Genomic DNA, 22,628 nt, shown 5'->3' with positions numbered 1-22,628 from the left:
CGTAATTCTTAAGGGCCCTAGGGTTTTCATAATGGTGAATGAGCACGGGCTTCAAGTCACCAGCTGTATTAGCCCCTAACAAGAGAGTCAGCCTGTCCTTTGAAGCTTTGAAGCCAGGCATTGACTTTTCCTCTTTAGCTGTGAAAGTCCTAGGTGACATCTTCATCCAATAGAAGGTTATTTTGTCCACACTGAAAATCTGTTGTTTAGTGTAGCCACCTTCACAAATTATCTTAGCTAGATCTTCTAGATAATTTGCTGTTATAGCTTCCACATCAGCACTTGCTGCTTCATATTGCACTTTTATGCAGGGTGAGATGGCTTCTTTCCATAAATTTCATGAACCAAACTCTGCTAAGCTCAGAGTTTTCTTTCACAGCTTCCTCACCTCTCTAAACCTTGGTAGAGGCATTCTTTTGTGGTGCAGTGGGTTAAGAATCTGGCATTGTCACTGCTGTGACCTGGGTTTGATCCCTGGCCTGGGAACTTCTACATGCTGTGGGCACAGCCAAAATAAAATAAACCTTGGTAGAACTGAAGAAAGTTAGGGTCTTGCTCTGGATGAGGCTTTGCCCTAAGGGAATGTTATGGCTGATTTGATCTTCTATCCAGCCCACTAAAACTCAAGGACATAGAGAATAGACTTGGACTTGTGGTTGCCAAGGAGGTTGGGGAGAAAGAAGTGGGATAGATGGGGAGTTTTGCATTGGTAGGTGCAAATTATTACATTTAGAATGGATAAGCAGTGAGGTCTTACTGTATAGCACAGGGAACTATATCCAGTTTCTTGAATAGACTGTAATGGAAGATAATGTAAGAAAAAGAATGTATATACATGTATGACTGGGCCACCGTGCTATACAGAAGAAATTGATTCAACACTGTAAATCAGCTATACCCTAATAAAAAATAAATTTAATTAAAAAATAACAAAATAGGGAGTTCCTGCTGTGGCTCAGTGTTAACCAACCTGACAAGTATCCAAGAGGATGAGGGTTTGATCCTTGGCTTTGCTCAGTGGGCTAAGGATCTGGCGTTACTGTGAGCTGTGGTGTGGGTACCAGATATGGCTTGGATCTGGTATTGCTGTGGCTGTGGTGTAGGCTACAGTGGCTATAGCTCTGATTTGACCCCCTCGCCTAGGAACTTCCATATGCCGTGGGTGTGGCCCTAAAAAGAAAAAAAAAAGAAACCCATAAAATAAACCTTGGTAGAATTGAAGAGAATTAAGGCCTTACTCTGGATTAGGCTTTGTCTTAAGGGAATGTTATGGGTAGTTTGATCTCTCCAGCCCACTAAAACTTTCTCCATGTCAACAGTAAGGCTACTTAACTTTCTTATTCCTATGTTCACTGGAGTAGCACTTTTAATTTTCTTTGAGAGCTTTTCCTTTGCATTCACAACTTGGCTAGCTGTTTAACACAAGAGGCCTAGGTTTCAAATGCACTGCAGCTTTGAAATGCATTCCTCACAAAGCGTAATCATTTCTAGCTTTTGATTTTTTTTTTTTTTTTTTGGTCTTTTTAGGGCCACACCGAGGAATATGGAGGTTCCCAGGCTAGGGGTCAAATCAGAGCTGTACCTACCAGCCTACACTGAGCCATGTCTGCAGCCTACACCACAGCTTACAGCAACACTAGATCCTTAACCCACTGAGCAAGGCCAGGAATTGAACCTGAATCCTCATGGATACTAGTCAGATTCCTTTCTGCTGAGACACAATGGGAACTCCAAGCTTTTGATTTAAAGCGAGAGACTTTCACTTGAACACTTAGAGGCTATTGAGGATGGTTAATTGGCCTAATTTCAATATTGTCATATCTCAGGGAATGGAGAGGCCCAAGGAGTGGGAGAGAGATGGGGAAGCAGCAGGGTCATGGAACAGTCAGAACAGAGAGAACATTTATCAGTTATTTTGCCATCTTATATGGGTGTTGTTCATATTGCCCAGAAACAATTACAATTGTAAAATCAAAGAATGGCTGATCACAGATCACTGTAACAATATAATAATAATGAAAATGTTTGAAACGCTGCAAGGGTTACCAAAATGTGACACAGACATGATATGATCAAATGCTGTTGGAAAAATGGCATCGGTAGACTTGCTTGACACAAGGTTGCCACAAACCTTCAATATATTAAAAAAAAAAAAATCAGTCTGTGTGAGGTAAAACAAAATGAGGCATGCCTGTATTTCTTTGCCCAATGGGTCTCTCCATCACGACTCCTCAACTCTGCCACTGTAACACAAAACACGCATAGACAATATAATATGGGATCGAAGAGTATGCTGTGGTCCAGTAAAGCTGTTGGTTTAGAGCTGAAATAGCAATTGTGGGAACATAGATGACACCCATAAAAATCAGTGCAGCAGCAGAAAAAAACCAAGAGAATACTTGCATTTGAAAGTTGTCAAAATGTTGCCTTGATCAGATTTTTTGTTTGTTTTTGTTTTTTGGTCCTTGAGGGCCATGTTCAGGGCAAGGGGTTGAATCAGCTGTAGCTCCCAGCCTACACCACAGCCACAGCTTGATAAGTTTTTGAATCACTGTAGGATATCAGCTTTTCGTTTTTTTGGTTTTGGTTGTACAGAGTTTAGCATTTTAGAATTGACTGGGCATAGATTGGGTCCCAGATGTTTTCAAAATCCTGCTGTCCTTCTCTTTGGTGCCTCAGAAGGTGTCTCTGCATCTTTTAATGCCTCTAGGCTGTCCCTGGATGCGCTAACTGCCACTCTTTTGTGAAGAGCCCAAGATTGCTTTATTGGAAAAATGTGGTTGCATATGATCGTTGTTCTGAGTATTTGTGGAGTCGATGTTCCTTTGGACAAGCACACAGTACACATTTAACTGCCTTTCAGCCATTAATTCTCTGCCACTCTGGGAGGGGAGACCCTGGCCTTATTCTTTCATTAGTAGTCTGTGCAATTTTTGACTCTAGAATGTCTGTCATTTGAATGGTGTTTACTGTTCTGCCCTCTCAGCTTTCTGGACACGTCCTTACCTTTTACGACTATACTGTATTCTCTCCAGATCCTCTTTCTTTGTTAGGGATGAGGGCAACAGAGGAAGGAGGAAAATTGGGCAAAGGGTAAAGATAACCCAGTACAACCACTGAAGGCTTGCCCTTGTCCTTCAGAAAAACCCACAGAGCCAGTGCTGCTGTTGAGTGATTTCCTGTGCTGTGAAGTGACTTGAGTTCTCACAAAACTGAGATGTCTCTTGCCTGCACTGTAGACTGTGCTCCAAGTGGTCTTCCACAGCACCTACTGTGGCAGAGAACTGGAGCCATCACTCATCATTCTGAGAAACCTGGTTGGTGGAGCAACAGGCCACAGAGCTAGAAGAGAGGAATCTGGACTTGCTGTGTCTTGCAGCATGTGCAGTGGACCAATAGACTTCAGTATCGAGTCTAGATACTTCTTTGCTGTCTCCAGAGACTCAGCTGCAGCTGTGAAGAAAGGGCACCTTACTTGACACTTGATTGTGAAGGGAAGGACATGTTTCTTAGAAGACATGCATGCCATCTGTGATGGGTACAGGGTCTTATAGTCGACAGCACGCCTTGACCCTCACACCAAGCCTGTGAGAAGGATCCTGGGGCTGGAATGTGGATGCTCTCACAGATCAAGAGACCAAAACTCAGACAGGTGGTGGAGAAACACCTTTGGACTTGTTAGCCAGCATTCCGCCACTTAGCCCCTCACCCACAAGGAGAGCAGAACTCAGAGAGTCTCTCATCTCTCGAAAATAAACCATTTGGCCATAGGGCTAAAAAGCCTGGCTTGTTTCAAGAACATTCCCCACACTAGTGAGTGTTTTCCCTTTATTATTGCCTAATGCAGTGCAGTAAGTTAGAATGTCTTCATGGTTCCATCTTAATTGTAGTCCTAAGTAACCACTGCTTTCCTCCTGCTCGTCCCTGTTAACCCCTAACAGTCTCAACATCATTCTCAAAGTTCATCCACAGCGTAGAGGCCCCGTGTTACCGCTGAAGAATTTGGCCAGAGGGCCTAGTGCTCCTCGACCTCACTTTTTGTCTTTGAGGTCAATGTTTAAACCTATCCATTAGTCTCAGCTTCCAGTTGGTGTGCTATGTGCGTGCTGTTCCTCTAGCTGACCTTGGGTGAGGCATTTGCCTGTTGAAGCCTCCCTTTTCATTCTGTGTCACGTGAAGGCTTTGGGCAAGGGGGCCCTGTTTCATAAAGGCTAACTTAGCTCTCGGGTGGGGAAGAGGACTCACATTGGAAATGAACAAAAGGTTTAGGCAGCTTTTCTGTGAGAAGTTCATGCATAGATACTCATGGCTCACTTTGGAAAGGTAATTTTCTCAAGTCTCCTGGTGACAAGACAACACCGAATTTCTGGGTTCTTTCCTCTGTCTTCCAGATGCCAGTATGGACAGAATAGCTTATGATGCTTATCCCCACCCACCACTTCCGAGACATTGAGCGGAAGCCAGAATACCTCCAGCCGGAGAAGTGCGTCCCACCTCCCCATCCCAGTCCTGTGGGAACCATGTGGTTTATCCGCGACGGCTGTGGCATTGCCTGTGCCATTGTCACCTGGTTTCTGGTCCTCTATGCGGAGTTTGTGGTCCTCTTTGTCATGCTGATTCCATCCCGAGACTACGTGTACAGCATCATCAATGGAATTGTGTTCAACCTGCTGGCCTTCTTGGCCCTGGCTTCCCACTGCCGGGCCATGCTGACGGACCCCGTGAGTATGTCTGGGCTTGTTTTGACCAGCCCACAGTCTCCTCCTCTGGCCCTGGCATGGCTGCAGCCTGCATGTGCCCCCTGACCTTGGGAATGTGGCGAATAGGAGGGCCAGGGCTGGTGTGGGAAAGTGGACTCAGGCCCTGTGAGGAGGCACCATCTGTGCCACAGCCTCCCTGTCTTGGTTGAATGATATTATCTGTACATTGGTGTCTGTGTTAATTGAGCCCGCTGTGGGAGGGGTTTGGTCTGGGGGAAGCCTAGCCTCTAGTTAGAAGGGCACAAATCAGGGAGTTCCCATTGCAGCTCAGCAGGTTAAGAATTTGATGATTGGAATAGAAAGCATGCTGGGGAGTTAGGTCAGGATGGGGCTTCCCAGTGAAGGCAGGACTAGGGTTAGGTTGAGTTGAAATTCAAGCACCTCCCAAATCCTCGAACCTGTACGGAATGGCCTCGTCTGAGTGAGGCTCATCTTTTCCCAAAAAGCTGGATAAGTGTGTTTCAGGCCGCAGCAAGTGTCTCTTGTCGAAGATCTGTGGGGAAAGTCGTAGTGTTCTGCCTGATGACTTAGCTAAATATACCAAGCAGTGCGAGTAGCCATCAAGTGTAGCATACCCTGGTATTAAACCCTCTGCTCCTGCTCATTATCTTGTATGGGAAAAGCAAGTGAGTGCGTTATTTGATAAAGACCTCCTATGGCTTAATTGTTTCAGTACGTGGGACGAGTGTGTTTAAATTAAGAAAAGGAGAGCGCTGCAGATGGCAGTGGCACTGGCCACACAGATTTGGTTTCTGTGAGCCCCGGGGAAGGCATAGTAAAGCTGCTGGGTTCTGAGCTTATTCCCTTCTCTAAGGGCTCCATTTCCACTGGTCCAGGTGGTGGATTGTTAATCCGTCCCTAGGGAAAGCAGCTTTCCTGGCTCAATCACAAGTTAGCGACCAGCCCAGATAGCACCTCTTCTTGTGCTCGTGCCTGGGGGGATCACACACACTGGTAGGCAGGGGCCTTTTGGCCCAGAGTTAGCGCCTCTCGTGGGATTGTTGAACAGCCATCACCTATAGATGATAAAGCACAGGGTTCTAAGTGTCCCGAACCACAAGGGTATAAAAGACTTTCCCCAGTGCCATTAACTTGATCATACTGGCAGCCAGTTAAGGGTTCATTCAGGGAGTTCCTGTTGTGGCTCAACGGTTAACGAATCCGACTAGGAACCATGAGGTTGCGGGTTCGATCCCTGGCCTTGCTCAGTGGGTTGGAAATCCAGCGTTGCCGTGAAGTGTGGTGTAGGCCGCAGACGCAGCTTGGATCCTGCATTGTTGTGGCTCTGGCGCAGGCTCCATATGCTGTGAGAGCAGCCCTAAAAGACGCAAAAAGACAAAAGAAAAAAAGGAGTCATTCAGAAATTTCCATGATGCCCTTGGTATTGGGGATACAGGAGTAGAAGACATTATTTGTCTCAGCTTATAATTTAGTGTTTGCCAAGCCCCAGGCACTGTTCCTTCCCTCACAGTGCCTCTGTCTAGAGGAGAAGACATGTGAGGCTAGCCCCATGTGATGAAGGGCTGTGGCAGAAGGAAGCTCGGGTTGCTGTGGAAGAACAAGAATTAATCAATCTAGGGAGTCCCCTGGTGGTCTAGTGGGTAGCACTCAGTGCTTTCACCCCAGCAGCCCAGGTTCGAGCCTTGGTTTGGGAACTGAGATCCTACATCAAGCCACTGCACACCACAGCCAAAAAAGTAAAATGAAATCTAGGCAGGGGTAGCTGCCTGGAAGAAGTGATGCCCAAGCCAGTTCTCATCAGAGCAATGTACATGTTCAGGGAGGTGGAAGGTGGTTGGACAGGAAGACACTGACAATGTTCCAGGCAGAGAGAGCAGCACCCAGAGACTCAGGAGTGCACCAGTGGTCCAGGGAAACTTAGGAGAGTGGGTTTGGGTTGGTGTTGTGGTCAGAGTGCCAAAGGAATAGGGCAGCGGTTGGGTAATGGAGGTCATCGAGAGCCCCTGAGGTTTTAAACAAAGTAGTGATGAGATCAGATTGTCATTTTACAAGGACCACCCTGGGAGCAGTGAGGAGGAGCCCTGGGGGGCATGGGATAAAATGCGTGCTGTGTTTATGGAGTGCCTACTGTGTGAGAGGGTCTGAGGAATGGATCGGCTGTGAACAAGGCAGACCACTGTCCCTGCCCTTTTGCCGCTCACACCTCACATAGGGCATCAGGCCATAAAGATGTGACGGAACAAGGTGATTTCAGAAAGTGAGAGGGGCTTTAAAGACAATAGAACTGTGACATGTGATCCAGGAGCTGTGGTGGTGACTTCTGAGGTGAATGGGGACTGTTTAGATGAAGGTGATCTGAGAAAGACCCTGAGGCAGTGCCACTTGAGCTGAGGCCTGAATGACAGGAAGTGGCGGGTGAGGCTCAGAGGGCAGCACCTTGCAGGCAGAGAAGAGAGGAGGCACAGAGGCCCAGAGGTAGGAGCATGCTTGGAATGTTTGAGAAACAGAACTAAGACCAGGGTGACCAGAGCATGGTGAGCCGAGGTGAGAGGGTCTGGGAGAGGTGGAGAGCTGCAGAAGCCAGGCCAAGCAGGGCCTGTGGGCCTTGTCAGAACTCACAGATGCAGTGGGAAGCCATCAGAGAGGCTCGATGCAACCTGATCTTTAAAAAGACCTTGCCTTGTGCATATACTGGGGGTCTGAGGTGGGGCAAGTGGAAACAGGAGGATGACAGGTATTCCAGTGGTCCATGCAAGATACAGTGGCTGCTCAGACCAAGGTGGGAACAGTGAGCCTGATGGAGAGAAGCTGTTGGATTTGGAATATATTTTATGCCACTAATTCTCAGGCCTGGCTGTACATTAGACTCTCTTGGGGAACTTTTAAAAAGCAACGATCCCTGGGCCCCACCCCAGAGATTCTACTCTAATTGGCCTGGGATGGGTCCCTGGGATCGGGATGCTTTAAAGTTCCCAGGTGTCCCTCATATTCAGTCACGTCTGAGAACTGCCATTCAGAAGAGTGGCCGAGTGGTTGGAGAGGGTGCCTTCAAAGAGTCTTGGCTCAAGTAGCTAGGAGATTTACTGGTGCCCTTCATTGAATGGGGAGTCTGGGGAGAACAGATTTTGGAGGAGAAATCAAGTTCTGGCCAAAGTGTGTCTCTTTTATGTGTAAGCAGAGTTGCCAAGTGGCCAATAGATAGCCAGTTCTGGGGCTGGGGGGGAGTCGGGATCAGAGAATGGATTGTGGAGGTTGCTGGTTTCTAGAAGTCATGTGAGTCAGGAACTGGCTGTTGGGCGGAAGGGGAGAGGAAGCTGGGTCCTGGCCTTCCTGCTGCTGTCACAGGCGTGTGTTCTTTTATACCCGCATTGTGCCCTCTCCAGGGTCTTCCTCAATCTGTCCTTGCAGTTGGATTCAGGGAGAATGATTCTCACTGTTGCTCGGCTTCTGATCCCAAATGAGTGAGAGCCATAGACTATATCCTAGACACCAGTCAGCTTCTCACAGCTCTGTTTTGCTGTTGGCCCCAAAGTAAACTGGGCAGAAAAAAAAGTGTCTGTCAAATGGCTACCGTTAGTAAGGGGAGCAACCCAAAGCATGTCCTACAGACCTGCCCCATCTTAGGCTCTTTGTGCCACCGCCTTCCTCTCCCAACTCCCAGCATATGACATATTAGGCAAAATCCAGAGAGCTGTGGGGCTGCAGAGGAAGGAGCTCCTGAGGTACCCCGGGCTCCCAAGGGGAGGAGTTGGGAGCCAGGTCTCACTCTAAGACAGACCAATTAAAGCCTCCTTAATAGCACTGCAGGCAGAGTCTTTTTTTTTTTTAAATAAGGCATCACTGTAGGATTCTAAGGAGTTCCCTAATAAGATTATAATGTTTTATATCTTGATAATTCATTTTGTGTATAAGTTTTCAGAGAAGTTTATGTCTGGAGGTTATAAATAATATGTAACAATGTATGCATTGTGTATCATTTTTGGTTAGAAAAAACTTGCATCCTAAAATTTTAAACAGTGTATAGCAATATATGCATTATATATCATTTTAGTTTGTTAGTACCACTAGTAAAAAAAAAAATCTCTTGTGGTTTCCCGCAGTTACAGTACTACTTTCAGCTTTGCAGTTCTGATTCCAAATGTAACATCAGAACAGTTGTACTACAGTTTTCTGGACCATTTAGCAGTCAAGTTTACTCCAAAGGAGTAGTAAATGCATCCACAAAGAGCTTGAGCAGAAAAAAGAAAGAGAGCAATGTCTCGGAGGTGGACTGCCATTTGAGAAATGGAGTAAAAGAAACAGGCCTGGAAGGGGGCAGGTAGACAGAGCAGCTGTGCCTCACTGGGCAGGTGTGCTGGCCTGGAGGTGGCTGGGTGAGGGCAGGAGCACGAGTGGGTGCCCTCTCCCTGCCCGCTCTTGAGGTTGTGTAATGTCATCACAAGGGCTTTCTGTGTTCCTCAAACACTTGAGATGTTGAGAGGTCTAGAGTGGTTCCACTTGCCCAGAGGAAGCAGTCTCTTGAAGACAACCTGGACTCAGAGACTCTTATCTTGGTACCCTCTCTCTCCCCCTTTCCAATCCCAGTTTCACTACCTGTTCTCTTTGTTTTTTTGTTGTTGTTTTTTACATTTTAATTCCTCATCCTGTGAACCCCCCTCAGGAATCCTGAAGGATTCCCTTTAAAATTTAGATCGGGAACCATGTCTGCCTCCCAGAAGATACTTAAAAGCTGAGAGCTTGTTTCTTTTTGTCCTGGCTGCCTGAAACCCAAAGCCAAGGGCTATAGATTCAGAGCAATTGTGTCAACCCTATGACCAGCGTTTTTTCTTTCTTCCTTCCTCCCTCTCTTCCTTCCTTCCTCCTTCCCTTCCTTCCTTCCTTCTTCCCTTCCACATATGGAAGTCCCCGGGCTAGGGGTCAGATTGGAGCAACACCACAGTAAGTGTTGCAGGCCACAGCAACCAGATCCTTAACCGACTGGGGGAGGCCAGAGATGGAACCCACATCCTCATGGACACTATGTCAGGTTCTTAACCTGCTGAGCCACAACAGGAACTCCCTTATGACCAGCTTTTGTAGTTGTTGTTGCCCCTCTTTTTTTGGACCTAATCATTTATTAACCTCCTCATAAATTGTCTCAAATCTGAGATTTGAGGAATTCCCTTGTGGCTCAGTGGGTTAGTGGTCTGGGTTGTCACTTAAGCTTGGGCCACTACTGTGGCGAGGACTCAACCCCTGGCTTGGGAACTTCCACATGCCCTGATCTTAGCCAAAAAAATCTGAGATTTGAGAGCAGGAAGGTTATAAATGAATTCAATTTAATGACATCGTTAAGGGAAAGAAAATTCATGTGTCTGTCTACCAGTGCCCCTCCTTCCCTTTGAGTCCCACCCTGTGAACACCTTACTATAAACAGAGCTCACATGACTGTCAGGCCAGGGAGTGGAATTTCAGCTGTCAAAGCTCTTTGGTGGAAATGACGGGACTCCAGCATGCAGTTGGTATTTCCTTCTGGAGGCTCTCTCAGGGACCTTACTCAACACAGCTGTGTACAGAATCAGCAAGCATTTACTCGGGCCAGTACTGTGATAGCATGCTGTGAAGCCCGTAGGAACACGAGAGGAATAGCAGCGGGTCATCCTGCAGCATGCCATCTAACCTGCATGGGTGCTGGGCACAGCCAGAAAAGGCCTTGTGCACTTTGCCTAGAGGTATTGGCATATTCCCTGGGTCAGGTCAGGGACTTCATTTGAGGAGGGAGTTGCATTCTCCCTCATGCCAGGCAGCTTCTCATACCTGCCACTGAGTAATCCATAAACACCGACTAGAAAATCTTTCTAGCTCCAGAGAGAAGAGGGTGACCAATTAGTGGAATATCTACCTCCTACCCTGCTGTGGAGGACTCAAGTGGCCTTTTGGCACAGGCCTGGGGCTGGTCACCCTGTTGATGGTGGAGTTGTTAAAGCAAGAGTTCCTGCCTAAGAGCAGCAGGTGTTCACATGTCTTGATCCCATGGCCCCTGAAACAGTTTAAGAAATTTTCAGGAGTTTCCGTCATGGCTCCGCAGTATCCATGAGGATGCAAGTTAGATCCCTGACCTCACTCAGTGCTTTAAGGATCTGGCATTGCTGTGAGCTGTGATGCAGGTCACAGACTTGGATCCCATGTTGCAATGGCTCTGGTGTGGGCCGGCAGCTACAGCTGTGATTGGACTGCTAGCCTGGGAACTTCCATATGCCACAGGTGCGGCCCTAAAAAACACCAAAAAAAAAAAAAGAAAGAAAGAAAAAGAGAAAGAAAGAAAGAAATTTTCTTATTTGTTGCTTGAAATAAATGGAATCATTGGTGCTTCTCTAGAATCTGTCCCCACTGCTTTCCAGGTGTGTCCTTTTTACCTCATGGTACTCTCCTGGATTGTAATCAAAACAAGCTTTATTATCTTGGGTCTGTTTCGATCTTAATGTTTATGTAGTGATACAGTTTTTAGCAGGAGAATTGGCATCAGAGCAATTAGAAAACCTACTCAAACCACTAATAGAAATATCTAATAAATACATAAGTTGTCTTCTGATAAAGACATCGATTCTAGACTTTAGTCTGAATCCTGCCTCTGCCACTCATTAGTCATATGATCTCAGAAAGTTGCTTAATTTGTCTGCTTTAGTTGCCTCATCTAAAAAATGAGGAATATCATAGTCTGTACCTCATAGGCTATTGTCAGAATTAATTGTTAAAATACAGAAAAGCCCTTGGAACTGTGCCTGGCATATAAGCACTCAATAAATGTCTCTTGTGTCATCACTGTCACTCAGCTTGGGTTTATAGAATACTTGCTCCATGCCAGGCCCTGGGCAAGTCACTGGGCTGCAAGTTGAAAGACGACATCCTCTGGGAATTTATAGTCTTGTAGGAGAGATCAGTGTATAGTTAAATGATAGGTGTTGTAGGACACATAGAAGCTGTGTTAGCACAATGGCTGAGTGATGGGTTCTGTCTTGAGTGTGGCCTGGAGCCATTAGGAAGGAGGCAGAGAAGGGAATCCCTGAGCAGGTTTTGCTTTAGGTGCAAGGACCCCCTGCCTGACAAGTTGGAGGGGAGGTGCTGACACAGGTCCCTAAGGGCCGTAGAGGAAGACTTGGAAAGCCTTTGGAAAACTCCAGAGCGGAGCCCACAGGGTGGGACTGTCAAGGAAGGGAGGTGACACTGAAGGGTGGTGCAGGACTGGGTCTCTCCCAGCCTGCCAAGGAGCTCTGCGACTCTACCATGTGAAGGCTCTAGGGAACTGGGGAAGGCTTTTAGGCAAGGGGGATAACATGACTCTGGAAAATAGGGGAGAGAAAGGTAGAGGTGAGGCTGCAGGATGCAAGGGGGAGCCTGGAGGCAGGAAGACATGGGGGACTTTAGTGTCTGGGACACACAGTGGTGGGGCTCAACTAAGGCAGTGAGGGGTGTGGAGGGGAGAATGTAGGTTCAAGGTATGCCTTGGGCCACATTAACTGGGTGGAGTAGAAGAGTTGGGGGTGACTATTGATTTTCTACCCCAAGTGACAGGGTAGATTGATGTCCCATGAACAAGGGAGGGAAGAATTGGAAGGACAGTTTGGGGAGAAAATATGGGTTCAGTTCTAGCATGTTGAATTTGGAGGGTTTGGTTTATTTATATACTTATTGACATAGTTTTTGTTTGGGAGGGATTGTTTGTTTTCTTTTTTTCCTTTTTTCTTTTTTTGGCCACCCCATGGCTTATGGAGTTCCCAGGCCAGGGATCAGATCTGAGCCACAGTGTGACCTACTGCAGCTGCGGCAACACCTGTGCCAGTCCAGGGATCAAACCTGCGTCCTGGCACTGCAGAGACGCTGCCAATCCCATCATGCCACAGCGGGAACTCCTGGTTTATTTTGTTTTAATGCTATTTGAACAACCAGGTAGAGACATCTTCATCTCCAAAAGAGGTCTGAGTTGGAGCTGGTGGTAGGGAAAGATAGTCTAGAATGCAGGATGAACAAGGAAGAGGGCTGGTGGGGGCGCCCTGGGGAACACCAGGGTGTCCAGGATGGGCGGGATCATAGGAGAGTGGGAGAAGCACAGCCCCAGAGGCAGGCGGAGACCCAGGGGCCCAGTGGAGCAGCTGTGGGAGAGAGCTACAGGGAGGGGCTGGAGGTCAGGGGGAGACGGGAGGAATGTGAGGGCTGGGAACTTACCTTTGGATTGGACCACAGGGAATTGCTTATTGACCTGGTGGGCCCGGTTCTCTGGTGTGGGGGCAACAGGTACCTGAAAACCGTGAATTAAAGAGTAAGAGGTGAGCAGAGACAGCGAGTGCACACACAGAAGCCCAGCTATGAAGGAGCAAGAGTGTCTGCTAAGAACATGAAAGCAAGGCTCTGAGGTTGAAGCTGATGATCCTCCTGCATCCCCATGGGTCCAGGGATGGTAGAGAGCAAGAGAAGGAGTGTGAGGGGGTTTACCCTGGCAGCCTCACTTTCCTCTGACACAGAAAAGGAAATGGGCATGGGTCAAGGAAGGTGCTGGAAGTTTGGGCTAGCCGCGGAGGAGAATGGAGCCATATCATGCCTCCTGCCCCCAGATTCAAACAGATTCCATACAGGACCAAATAAATGTTTTAGAAGCATATCATCATTTCTATGGGTCTATTTTTTTTTAAGTGGTTTTAGCTTACTGTTTATGAAGAGAAAAGACTGGAAAACTATACTCCAGAATGTTAGCAGTACTAATCTTTGGATGATAGAATGAGCGGGTGTTTCCTTTTTAATTTTCTCTTCTCTATACATTTTTGAAAATCATGAGGAAGTGTTACTTTTTTTTTTTTAAACTTAATCAATTTTATTATATTTGTAGTTGTACAACCATCATCACAACCCAAAGGAAGTGTTACTTTGAAAGAAAAAAATTGGTCTGTAAGGGTGCGATAATAATAGAAGCTTCAAGCCAAGCCTGGGAGACATAAGAATTTGGTTGGGAGGGTGGAGGATAAGGGGGTATTTCTTAGTGGAAGCATGACAGCAGTGGCAAAAATGTCTTGGGGGTAGGGGGTTGGGTCCCTTGTGGCCTAGTGGTTAAGGACTCGGCATAGTTGCTTTTATGGCTTGGGTTTGATCCCTGACCCTGGAACTTCTGAACACTGTGGGTATAGCCAAAAAAAAAAAAAAAAAAAAAGCGAAGCAAAGCAAAACCCTCTTAGCTGGGCTTCCAATTCCTTACCGTCTGTCCAGAATTGTATAGGACAAAATTCCTTACTATGACCTAATAAGTTTGTTGTTGTTTTTACTTTTAAGAGTTTATTTGAGCAAAATTAATTCTAATCAGGCAGTGCTAACCCAGAAGTGGTTAGGAGTGTTCCACTGACAACCAGTGAAAAGACTTTTGCAGAAGAAAAGCATTTGTACTAGAAAAGCCTAATTGCTGTTCGTATTTGGTTGTCCTTGGGTTTTGAATTTCTTTTCTTTTTTTTTAATTTTATTGGAGGAGTTTCTGTCATGGTGCAGCAGAAATGAATCTGACTGGCATCTATGAGGATGCGGGTTGGATCCCTGGCCTTGCTCAGTGGTCTCAGATTCGTCTCAGATCTGGTATTGCTGTGGCTGTGGTGCAGGCTGGTGTCTACAGCTCTGATTTGACCCCTAGCCTGGGAACTTCCTTATGCCATCAGTGAGGCCCTAAAAAAAAAGCAAAAAAAAAAATTAAAAAACGTTATTGGAATACAGTTGATTTACAATGTTGCAATAGCTTCAGGTGTACAGCAAAGTGAATCATTATACATATACAAGAAGTTCTGAAATCTACAGAGATGAGCCCAGAAGAGTGTATTCTTTCAGAAAAAGACTAGAAAGATTCTTCAGTCTCAGGGGCTGGCCCAGCTGGTCTCTAGCTTTATGAGATGGGCTCACTGGGCAGGTGGGGTCTTGCCTGGATGGGCATGAACCTTCCGGGAGATTTATGCAGATGGAGAGGACACTTTTAGAAAGGCTGCCCTGTTGAGTGATGCCTCTGACAGTGGCCTGGAACAACAGACAATAATGAAAAAACCAGATGAGAGATCCGATTGCCCTGGGTGCTGTGGGGCTCTTGTAGCCTTTTATTTGTGGGAGGGTGGGGGGGGGGCTGTCTTCTGAGATTTTACGGCAAATTCTGGTGGCCAGGACCTTAAAAAGTGGGCCTGGCAAAAACCAAAAACAACTTTGATTTAGAAAAACAGCCCCATTGCTTCATCTCCTTGGGGAAATGACGTTCTTTAGTGCTTTTCCCTTGTACCCGTACTTTCTTACGTTAAAGAGAATTAATTAATTAATTGATTTGTTATTTGGCTACACCCACAGCATGTGGAAGTTCCTGGGCTAGGGACCCAACCCATGCCACAGCTGTAACCAGAGCCATAGCAGTTAATACTTCTGGATCCTTAACCCACTAAATTCTGTCATTAAAGAGAATTTAAAAGATAGCCCTCTGGGCTTTGTTACAACCTTCTCCTCTGCCTGAGCCAGAACCCTTCTCAAGCCCCCTTTAAAATCCATTCATCTGGGAGTTCCCCCCATGGCTCAGTGGAAACGAATCTGACTAGTATCTGTGAGGATCCAGGTTTGATCTCTGGCCTGGCTCAGTGGGTTAAGGATCTGGTGTTGCTATGAGCTGTGGTATAGGTCACAGACTCAGCTTGGCTCCCAAGTTGCTGTGGCTGTGGTGTAGGCAAGTGGCTACAGCTCCGATTTGAACCTTAGCCTGGGATCCTCCATATGCCATGGGTGCAGCCCCAATCCCCCCAAAAAATCCACTCTTCTGGGTGGTTTGGGCCCTGCCTTGCCTTTCTGAAGACTTAAGACCGCCCTGACCCTTCACTGGTGCCTAAAGGGAGGCCCTCATATTTCTCAAGATGAAACACATCATAGCATTTTGGTTACAAAATTCAGGAGAGTTTTCACACTCCTGTTTCGGATAGCTCCTTCCTGAGTAGGTATTTTTGCATGTTTTTTATTTTTAATTTTTTTATTAAAGTATGGTTGATTTATAATATTCTGTCAACTTCTGCTGTGCAGAAAAGTGACCCAATCATTTATATACACACACACACATTGTTTTTCTCATATTATCTTTTTTTTCTTTTTTTTGGCTTTGCAGGGCTGCACCCACGGCATATTGAAGTTCCCAGGCTGGGGGTCAAATCAGAGCTACAGCTACCAGCTTATGCCACACAACCACAGCAATGCGGGATCCGAGCTATGTCTGCAACCTACACCACAGCTCATGGCAACACTGGATCCCCAACCCACAGAGCAAGGTCAGGGATCGAACCTGCGTCCTCATGGATACTATCAGATTTGTTTCCACTGCACCACAACAGGAATTTCTCATGTTATCTTACATCATGTTCTGTCACAAGTGATTGGATATAGTTCCTGGCCATACAGTAGGACTTCATTGCTTATTCTAAATGTAATAGTTTGCATTTACTATGGTCTTCCCTGGTGGCTCAGTGAGTTAAGGATCCAACATTATCACTGCTGCAGCTTGGGTTGCTGCTGTGGTGAGGATTTGATCGACCCAAACACCCAGTCCATCCCATTCCCTCTTTCTCCCCCTTGGTAGCCGCAATCTTTTTTCCTTATCTGTGAGTCTGTTTCTGTTCTGTAGATAGGTTCAGTTGTGCCACATTTTAGATTCCACATATAAATGATATCATATAATATTTGCCATTCTCTTTCTTACTTACTTAGTATGATAATCTCTAGTTGCAGCCACATTGCTGGGAATAGCATTATTTCGTACTTTATGGCTGAGTAGCATTCCATTATATATATGTACCACATCTTCTTAATCCATTCATGTGTCAGTGGACGCTTAGGTTGTTTCCATGTCTTGGCTCTTGTGAATAGTGCTGCAGTGAACATAGGGGTATGTGTATCTTTTTGAATTATAATTTTGCCCAGGAGTGGGATTGCTGGATCATATGGTAATTTTAGTTTTAGTTTTCTGAAAAGCCTCCATCCTGTTTTCCATAGTGGTTGCACCAACTTACATTCCCATCAACAGTATAGGAGGGTTTCCTTTTCTCCACAACCTCTCCAGTATGTGTTATTTGTAGGCTTATTAATGATGGCCATTCTGACCAGCATGAAGTAGTACCTCATGGTAGTCTTGATTGGCATTTATCTAATAATTAGTGATGTTGAGCATCTTTTCATGTTTTTTGACCCTCTATGTCTTCTTTGGAGAAATGTCTATTTAGGTCTTCTACCCATTTTTTGTTTTTGTTTTTTTTCTACCCATTTTTTTATTTTTTTTATTTTTTTTTTAAATGCCTGTACCCACAGTGTAAGTTCCTGGGCCAGCAGTTGAACCCTCATCACAGCAGCAGTGTGACAGTGACAATACTGGATCCTTAACTCACTGAGCCACCAGTGACTTATGAGTCATAGTATATTTTGTTGTAGTTGTATGAATTGTATATTTTGGAGATGGAGCCTTTGTTAATTTCATGGATTGCAACTATTTTCTCCCATTCCATAGATTGTCTTTTTTTTTATTTTTAATGGTTTTTGTTTGCTTACTTGTTTTTCTTATGGTTTCCTTTGCTGTGCAAAGGCTTGTAATTTTGATTAGGTCCCATTTGTTTATTTTTGTTTTTATTTCTATTGCCTTGGGAGACTGACCTAAGAAAACATTTGTATGGTTGATGTCAAAGAATGTTTTACCCATGTTCTTTTTAGGAGTTTTATGGTGTCTTGTCCTATGTTTAAGCCTTTTGAGTTTATTTTTGTGCATGGTGTGAGGGTGTGTTCTAGTTTCATTGATTTACATACAGCTGTCCAGTTTTCCCAGCACCACTTGCTGAAGAGACTTTTTCCCATTTTGTATTCTTGTGTCCTTTGTTAAAAGATTAATTGACCCTAGCTATGTAGGTTTATTTCCAGGCTCTCTATTCTGTTCCATGTCTGTTTTTATACCAGTACCACACTGTTTGGATTACTGTAGCTTTATAATACTGTCCAATGTCTGGGAAAGTTATGCGTCCTGCTTTGCGTTTTTGTTTTTGTTTCTGTCTTTGTTTTTCTCCTCTCAGGATTGCCTTGGCAATTCTGGGTCTTTCATGGTTCCATATAAATTGTTGGATTGTTTGTTCTAATTCTGCAGAAAATGTCATGGGTAATTCAATAGGGGTTGCATTAAATCTGTAGATTGCTTTGGGTCATTTTTGACAATATTAATTCTTCCAAGCCAGGAGCATGGGGTATTGTTCCATTTCTTTGAATCCTCTTTATTTCCTTGATTGATGTTTTATAGTTCTCAGCATATAAGTCTTTTCACCTCCTTGGTCAGGTTTATTCCTAGGTATTTAATTGGGGGGGAGGGGTGGATTTTAAAAGGTATTGTATTTTTGTATTGCTTCTTTATTGTTTCATTGTTATTATACAGAAATGCAACCAATCTCTGAATGTTAATCTTGTATCCTGCTACTTTGCTAAATTTGTTGATCAGTTTGAGTAGGTTTTTTTGTGGAATTCTTAGGGTTTTCTATATATAGTATCATGTCATCTACATAGACTGACAGTTTTACCTCTTCTCTTCCAAAGTGGATACATTTTATTTCTTTTTTTCTCTGATTGCTATGGCTAGGACTTCCACTACCATGTTGAATAAAATTGGTGAGAGTGGGCATCCTTGTCTTGTTCCATATTTTAGTGGGAAGGCTTTCAGCTTTTCTCCATTGAGTATTCTATTGGCTGTGGCTTTGTCATAAATGGCTTTTATTTTTTTAAGATATGTTCCCTTGGGAATTCCTGTTGTGGCTCAGAGATAACAAGTCCAACTATATCCATGAGAATATGGGTTCTATCCCTGGCCTCACTCAGTGTGTCAGGGATATGGTGTTGCCATGAGCTGTGGTATAGGTCACAGACACTGCTCAGATCCCACATTGCTGTGGCTATGGCACAGACCGGCAGCTGTAGCTCCATTTCCACCCCTAACCTGGGAACTTCCATATGCCACAAGTGCATCCCTTAAAAGAAAAAAAAAACATATGTTTCCTGTATACCTACTTTGGTAAGAGTTTTTTTTTATCATGAATGGATGTTGGATTTTATCAAAAGCTTTTTCTGCATCTATTACAGTGATCATGTGGTTTACTTTTCTTTTCTTAATGTGGTATATGGAGTTGATTGATTTGCATATGTTGAACCATCCTTGTGAACCTGGAATGAATGCCACTTGGTCGTGTTATTTAATCTTTTTATATGTTGTTTGATTTGGTTGGCTAAAATTTTGTTGAGAATTTTTGTGTCTATATTCATCAACGATACTGGCTTTTAATTTTTTTCGTGGTAGTATCTTTGTCTGTTTTTGCTCTTAGGGTCATGGTGGCTTCATAGAATGTCTTTGGGAATGTTCCCTCCTCTTCAGTATTTCAGAAGAGTTTAAGAAGGATGGGCATAAGTTCTTTGTATGTTTGCTAGAATTTGCCTGTGAAGCCATCTGGTCCTGGACTTTTGTTTGTAGGGAGTGTTTTTTATACATATTCAATTTAATTTCTAGTGATCAGTCTATTCAAAATGATCTCTTCTTGAGTCAGTTTTGATGGGTTGTATGTCTCTAGGAAGTTGTCCATTTCTTCTAGGTCATCAAATTTGTTGGCATGTAATTGTTCATGGTATTCTCTTACAGTTTTTTGTATTTCTGCAGTATCTGTTGAGATTTATCCTTTTTCATTTATTTGGGTTCTTTCTCTCCTCTTCTTGGTGAGTCTGGCCAGAGGTTTGTCAATTTTGTTTACCCTTTCAAATAACCAGCTCTTGGTTTTATTGATTTTTTTCCCTATGGCTTTTGAATCTCTATTTTATTGATTTCCTCTCTGATCTTTATGATTTCCTTCCTTCCACTGACTTTAGGTTTTGTTTGTTCTTCTTCTAATTTTTTTAGGTGGTAAGTTATTGATTTGAGATTTTTCTTTCTTTTTTTTTTGTCTTTTGTTGTTGTTGTTGTTGCTATTTCTTGGGCCGCTCCCGCGGCATATGGAGGTTCCCAGGCTAGGGGTTGAATCGGAGCTGTAGCCACCGGCCTACGCCAGAGCCACAGCAACTCGGGATCCGAGCCGCGTCTGCAACCTACACCACAGCTCACAGCAACGCCGGATCGTTAACCCACTGAGCAAAGGCAGGGACCGAACCCGAAACCTCATGGTTCCTAGTTGGATTCGTTAACCACTTCGCCACGACAGGAACTCCGAGATTTTTCTTTCTTTGATTTTTGCTTTTTAGGGCTGCACGTGTGGCACATGAAAGTTCCCAGGCTAGGGGTGGAATCAGAGCTACCAGCTGCCGGCATACATCACAGCCACAGCAACAAAGAATCCAAGCCGCCACAGCTTGTGTGCGACCTACACCACAGCTCACGTCAACACTGGATCCTTAACCCACTGAGTGAGGCCAAGGATTGAACCCACACCCTCATGGATACTAGTCAGGCTCATTACCACTGAGCCACAATGGGAACTTACTTTTTCTTCTTTTTTGTGGAAGGCCAGTATCACTATGAACTTCCTTCTGAGAATTGCTTTTGTGGCGTGTCATAGATTTTGAATGGTTGCATTTTCATTATCATTTATCTCAAGGTAATTTTTAATTTCCCTTTTGATTTCCTCATTGACCCATTGGTTTTTTAGTAGAATGTTGTTTAGTCTCCATGTAGTCAGTTTTTTTCTTATTTCTCTTTCTCTTGTTGATTTTTAATTTCATGCCATTGTGGTCAGAGAAGATACTTGAAATAATTTCCATACTCTTAAATTTGTTGAGGTTAGTTTTGTGCCCCAGTATGTAGTCAGTCCTTGAGAATATTCCACGTGCACTTGAAAAAATGTATATTTTGGATTTTTTGGATGTAATGTTCAAAAAATGTCAATTAAGTCTATCATTCTATTGTATCATTTGGGATCTCTGTTGTCTTACTGATTTCCTATCTAGGGGATCTGTCCATTGACGTGAGTGGGGTGTTAAAATCGCCTACTATTATTGTATTCCCATCAATTTCGCCTTTTATGTCTGTTAGTATTTCTTGTGTGTATTTGGGTGCTTCTGTATTAGGGGCATATATATTGATGAGTGTAGTATCCTCTTCTTGAATGGATCCTTCTATCACTAGTGTCCTTTGTCCTTTTTTTTTGGGGGGGGGGGGTTGTTGTTTTTTGTTTTTGTTTTTGTGTTGTCTTATCTAGGGCCGCACCCACGGCACATGGAGATTCCCAGACTAGGGATCTAATTGGAGCTGTAGCCACCAGCCTACGGCACAGCCACAGCAAAATGGGATCCAAGCTGTGTCTGCAACCCACACCACAGCTTACAGCAACGCTGGATCCTAAACCCACTGAGCGAGGCCAGGGATCAAACCTTCAACCTCATGGTTCCTAGTTGGATTCGTTAACCACTGAGCCACAATGGGAACTCCCTTCTTTGTCTTTCTTTATGGCCTTTGTTTTAGAGTCTATTTTGTCTGATATGAGTATTGAAACTCCTGCTTTCTTATATTTTCCATTCGCATGAAACATATTTTTCCCTCCCCTCACTTTCAATTTATATGTGTCCTTCGCCCTAAGGTGATTCTCTTGTAGGCAGCATGTTGTAGGCTCTTGTTCTTTATCCAGTCCGCCATTCTATATCTTTTGATTGGAGCATTCAGTCCATTGACATATAAGGTAATTATAGATAAATAGGTATTTATTGCCATTTTAAACTTTGTTTTCCAGTTGATTCTATGTTTCTCCTTTGTTACTTTTTTTTGGTTGGATGATTTCCTTTATTTTATGATAGTGTCCTCTTCTTTTTAGTTTTTGTGAATTGTTTGATTTCGATTTGTGGTTGCCCTGTTTTTCAAGTGTGTTGACCCCTTCCTATATCTGCTTGCTTTAGCCTGATAGTCCTACAGGCTCAAACACATTCTTTAAAAAAAAAAAAAATAGTCTAGATTTTCTTACTTTCCTACTTTCCTTCCTCACGTTTTATGATTTTGATGTCCTTTTTTACATCTTCATGTTTATCCTTTTGCTGTTCCTTGTATTTATCATTACTTTTACAGATAGATTTTTTGTTTTTTTGTTGGTTTTTTTTTTTCATTTTAGATCTGTATACTGGCTTATTTAAGGGATTACTTTCCAAATGTGATTTCCTCCATCCTATATCTTCTTACTTCTTTTCTATTTAGAGGAGACCTTTCAGTATTTCTTTTCAAATGGGTTTAGTATTGCTGTCTTTTAGTTTTTGTTTGTTGGAGAAGTTCTTTATTTCTCCTTTTTTTTTTTGTCTTTTTGCTATTTCTTTGGGCCACTCCCACGGCATATGGAGGTTCCCAGGCTAGGGGTTGAATCGGAGCCATAGCTGCCAGCCTACACCAGAGCCACAGCAAAGCGGGATCCGAGCCGTGTCTGCAACCTACACCACAGCTCACGGCAACACCTGATCATTAACCCACTGAGCAAGGGCAGGGATCAAACCCGGAACCTCATGGTTCCTAGTCGGATTTGTTAACCACTGCACCATGATGGGAACTCCCCTCTCCTTCTATTTTTAATGATATACTTGCTGGGTAGAGTATTCTGGGCTACAGATTTTTCTCTTTTAGAACTTTGAATATATTTTACCACTCTCTTCTGGCCTGTAGTGTTTCTATAGAGAAATCAGCTAATAGCCTTATGTGAGTTCCCTTATAATTTTCATTTAGTTTTTCTGTCTGCTGTCCTGATTGTGTGTTTTCATTATTCTATCTTCCAAGTCACTTATTTGTTCCTCTGCATTATTCATTCTGCTCATGGATGCCTTTAACTCAGCTTGTGATTCTGCAAATGAATTTTCTTTCTTTTGGGGGGGGGAGCCCCGCACCCACAGCGTACAGAGGTTCCCAGGCTA

General features: G+C 44.2%; 1 protein-coding gene across 5 annotated transcripts in view; it reads left to right on the top strand.

Annotated features, from left to right (window-relative positions):
* The window catches only part of ZDHHC3 (zinc finger DHHC-type palmitoyltransferase 3), a 71,378-nt gene that overhangs the window by 20,662 nt on the left and 28,088 nt on the right, over positions 1-22,628 (top strand). For all 5 annotated transcript variants that reach the window (XM_047771743.1, XM_047771732.1, XM_047771762.1 and 2 more), the window contains one exon: positions 4,392-4,721. In XM_047771743.1, coding sequence (XP_047627699.1) covers positions 4,416-4,721 — 306 coding nt within the window. In that variant the 5' untranslated portion in view covers positions 4,392-4,415. The remainder of the gene's footprint in view (positions 1-4,391; positions 4,722-22,628) is intronic.

This window comes from Phacochoerus africanus, chromosome 1, assembly GCF_016906955.1.
Source record: "Phacochoerus africanus isolate WHEZ1 chromosome 1, ROS_Pafr_v1, whole genome shotgun sequence".
NCBI lineage: Eukaryota > Metazoa > Chordata > Mammalia > Artiodactyla > Suidae > Phacochoerus > Phacochoerus africanus.
The sequence above is the reverse complement of the archived record's forward strand: the minus strand, read 5'-3'. Positions and strand labels throughout refer to the sequence as shown.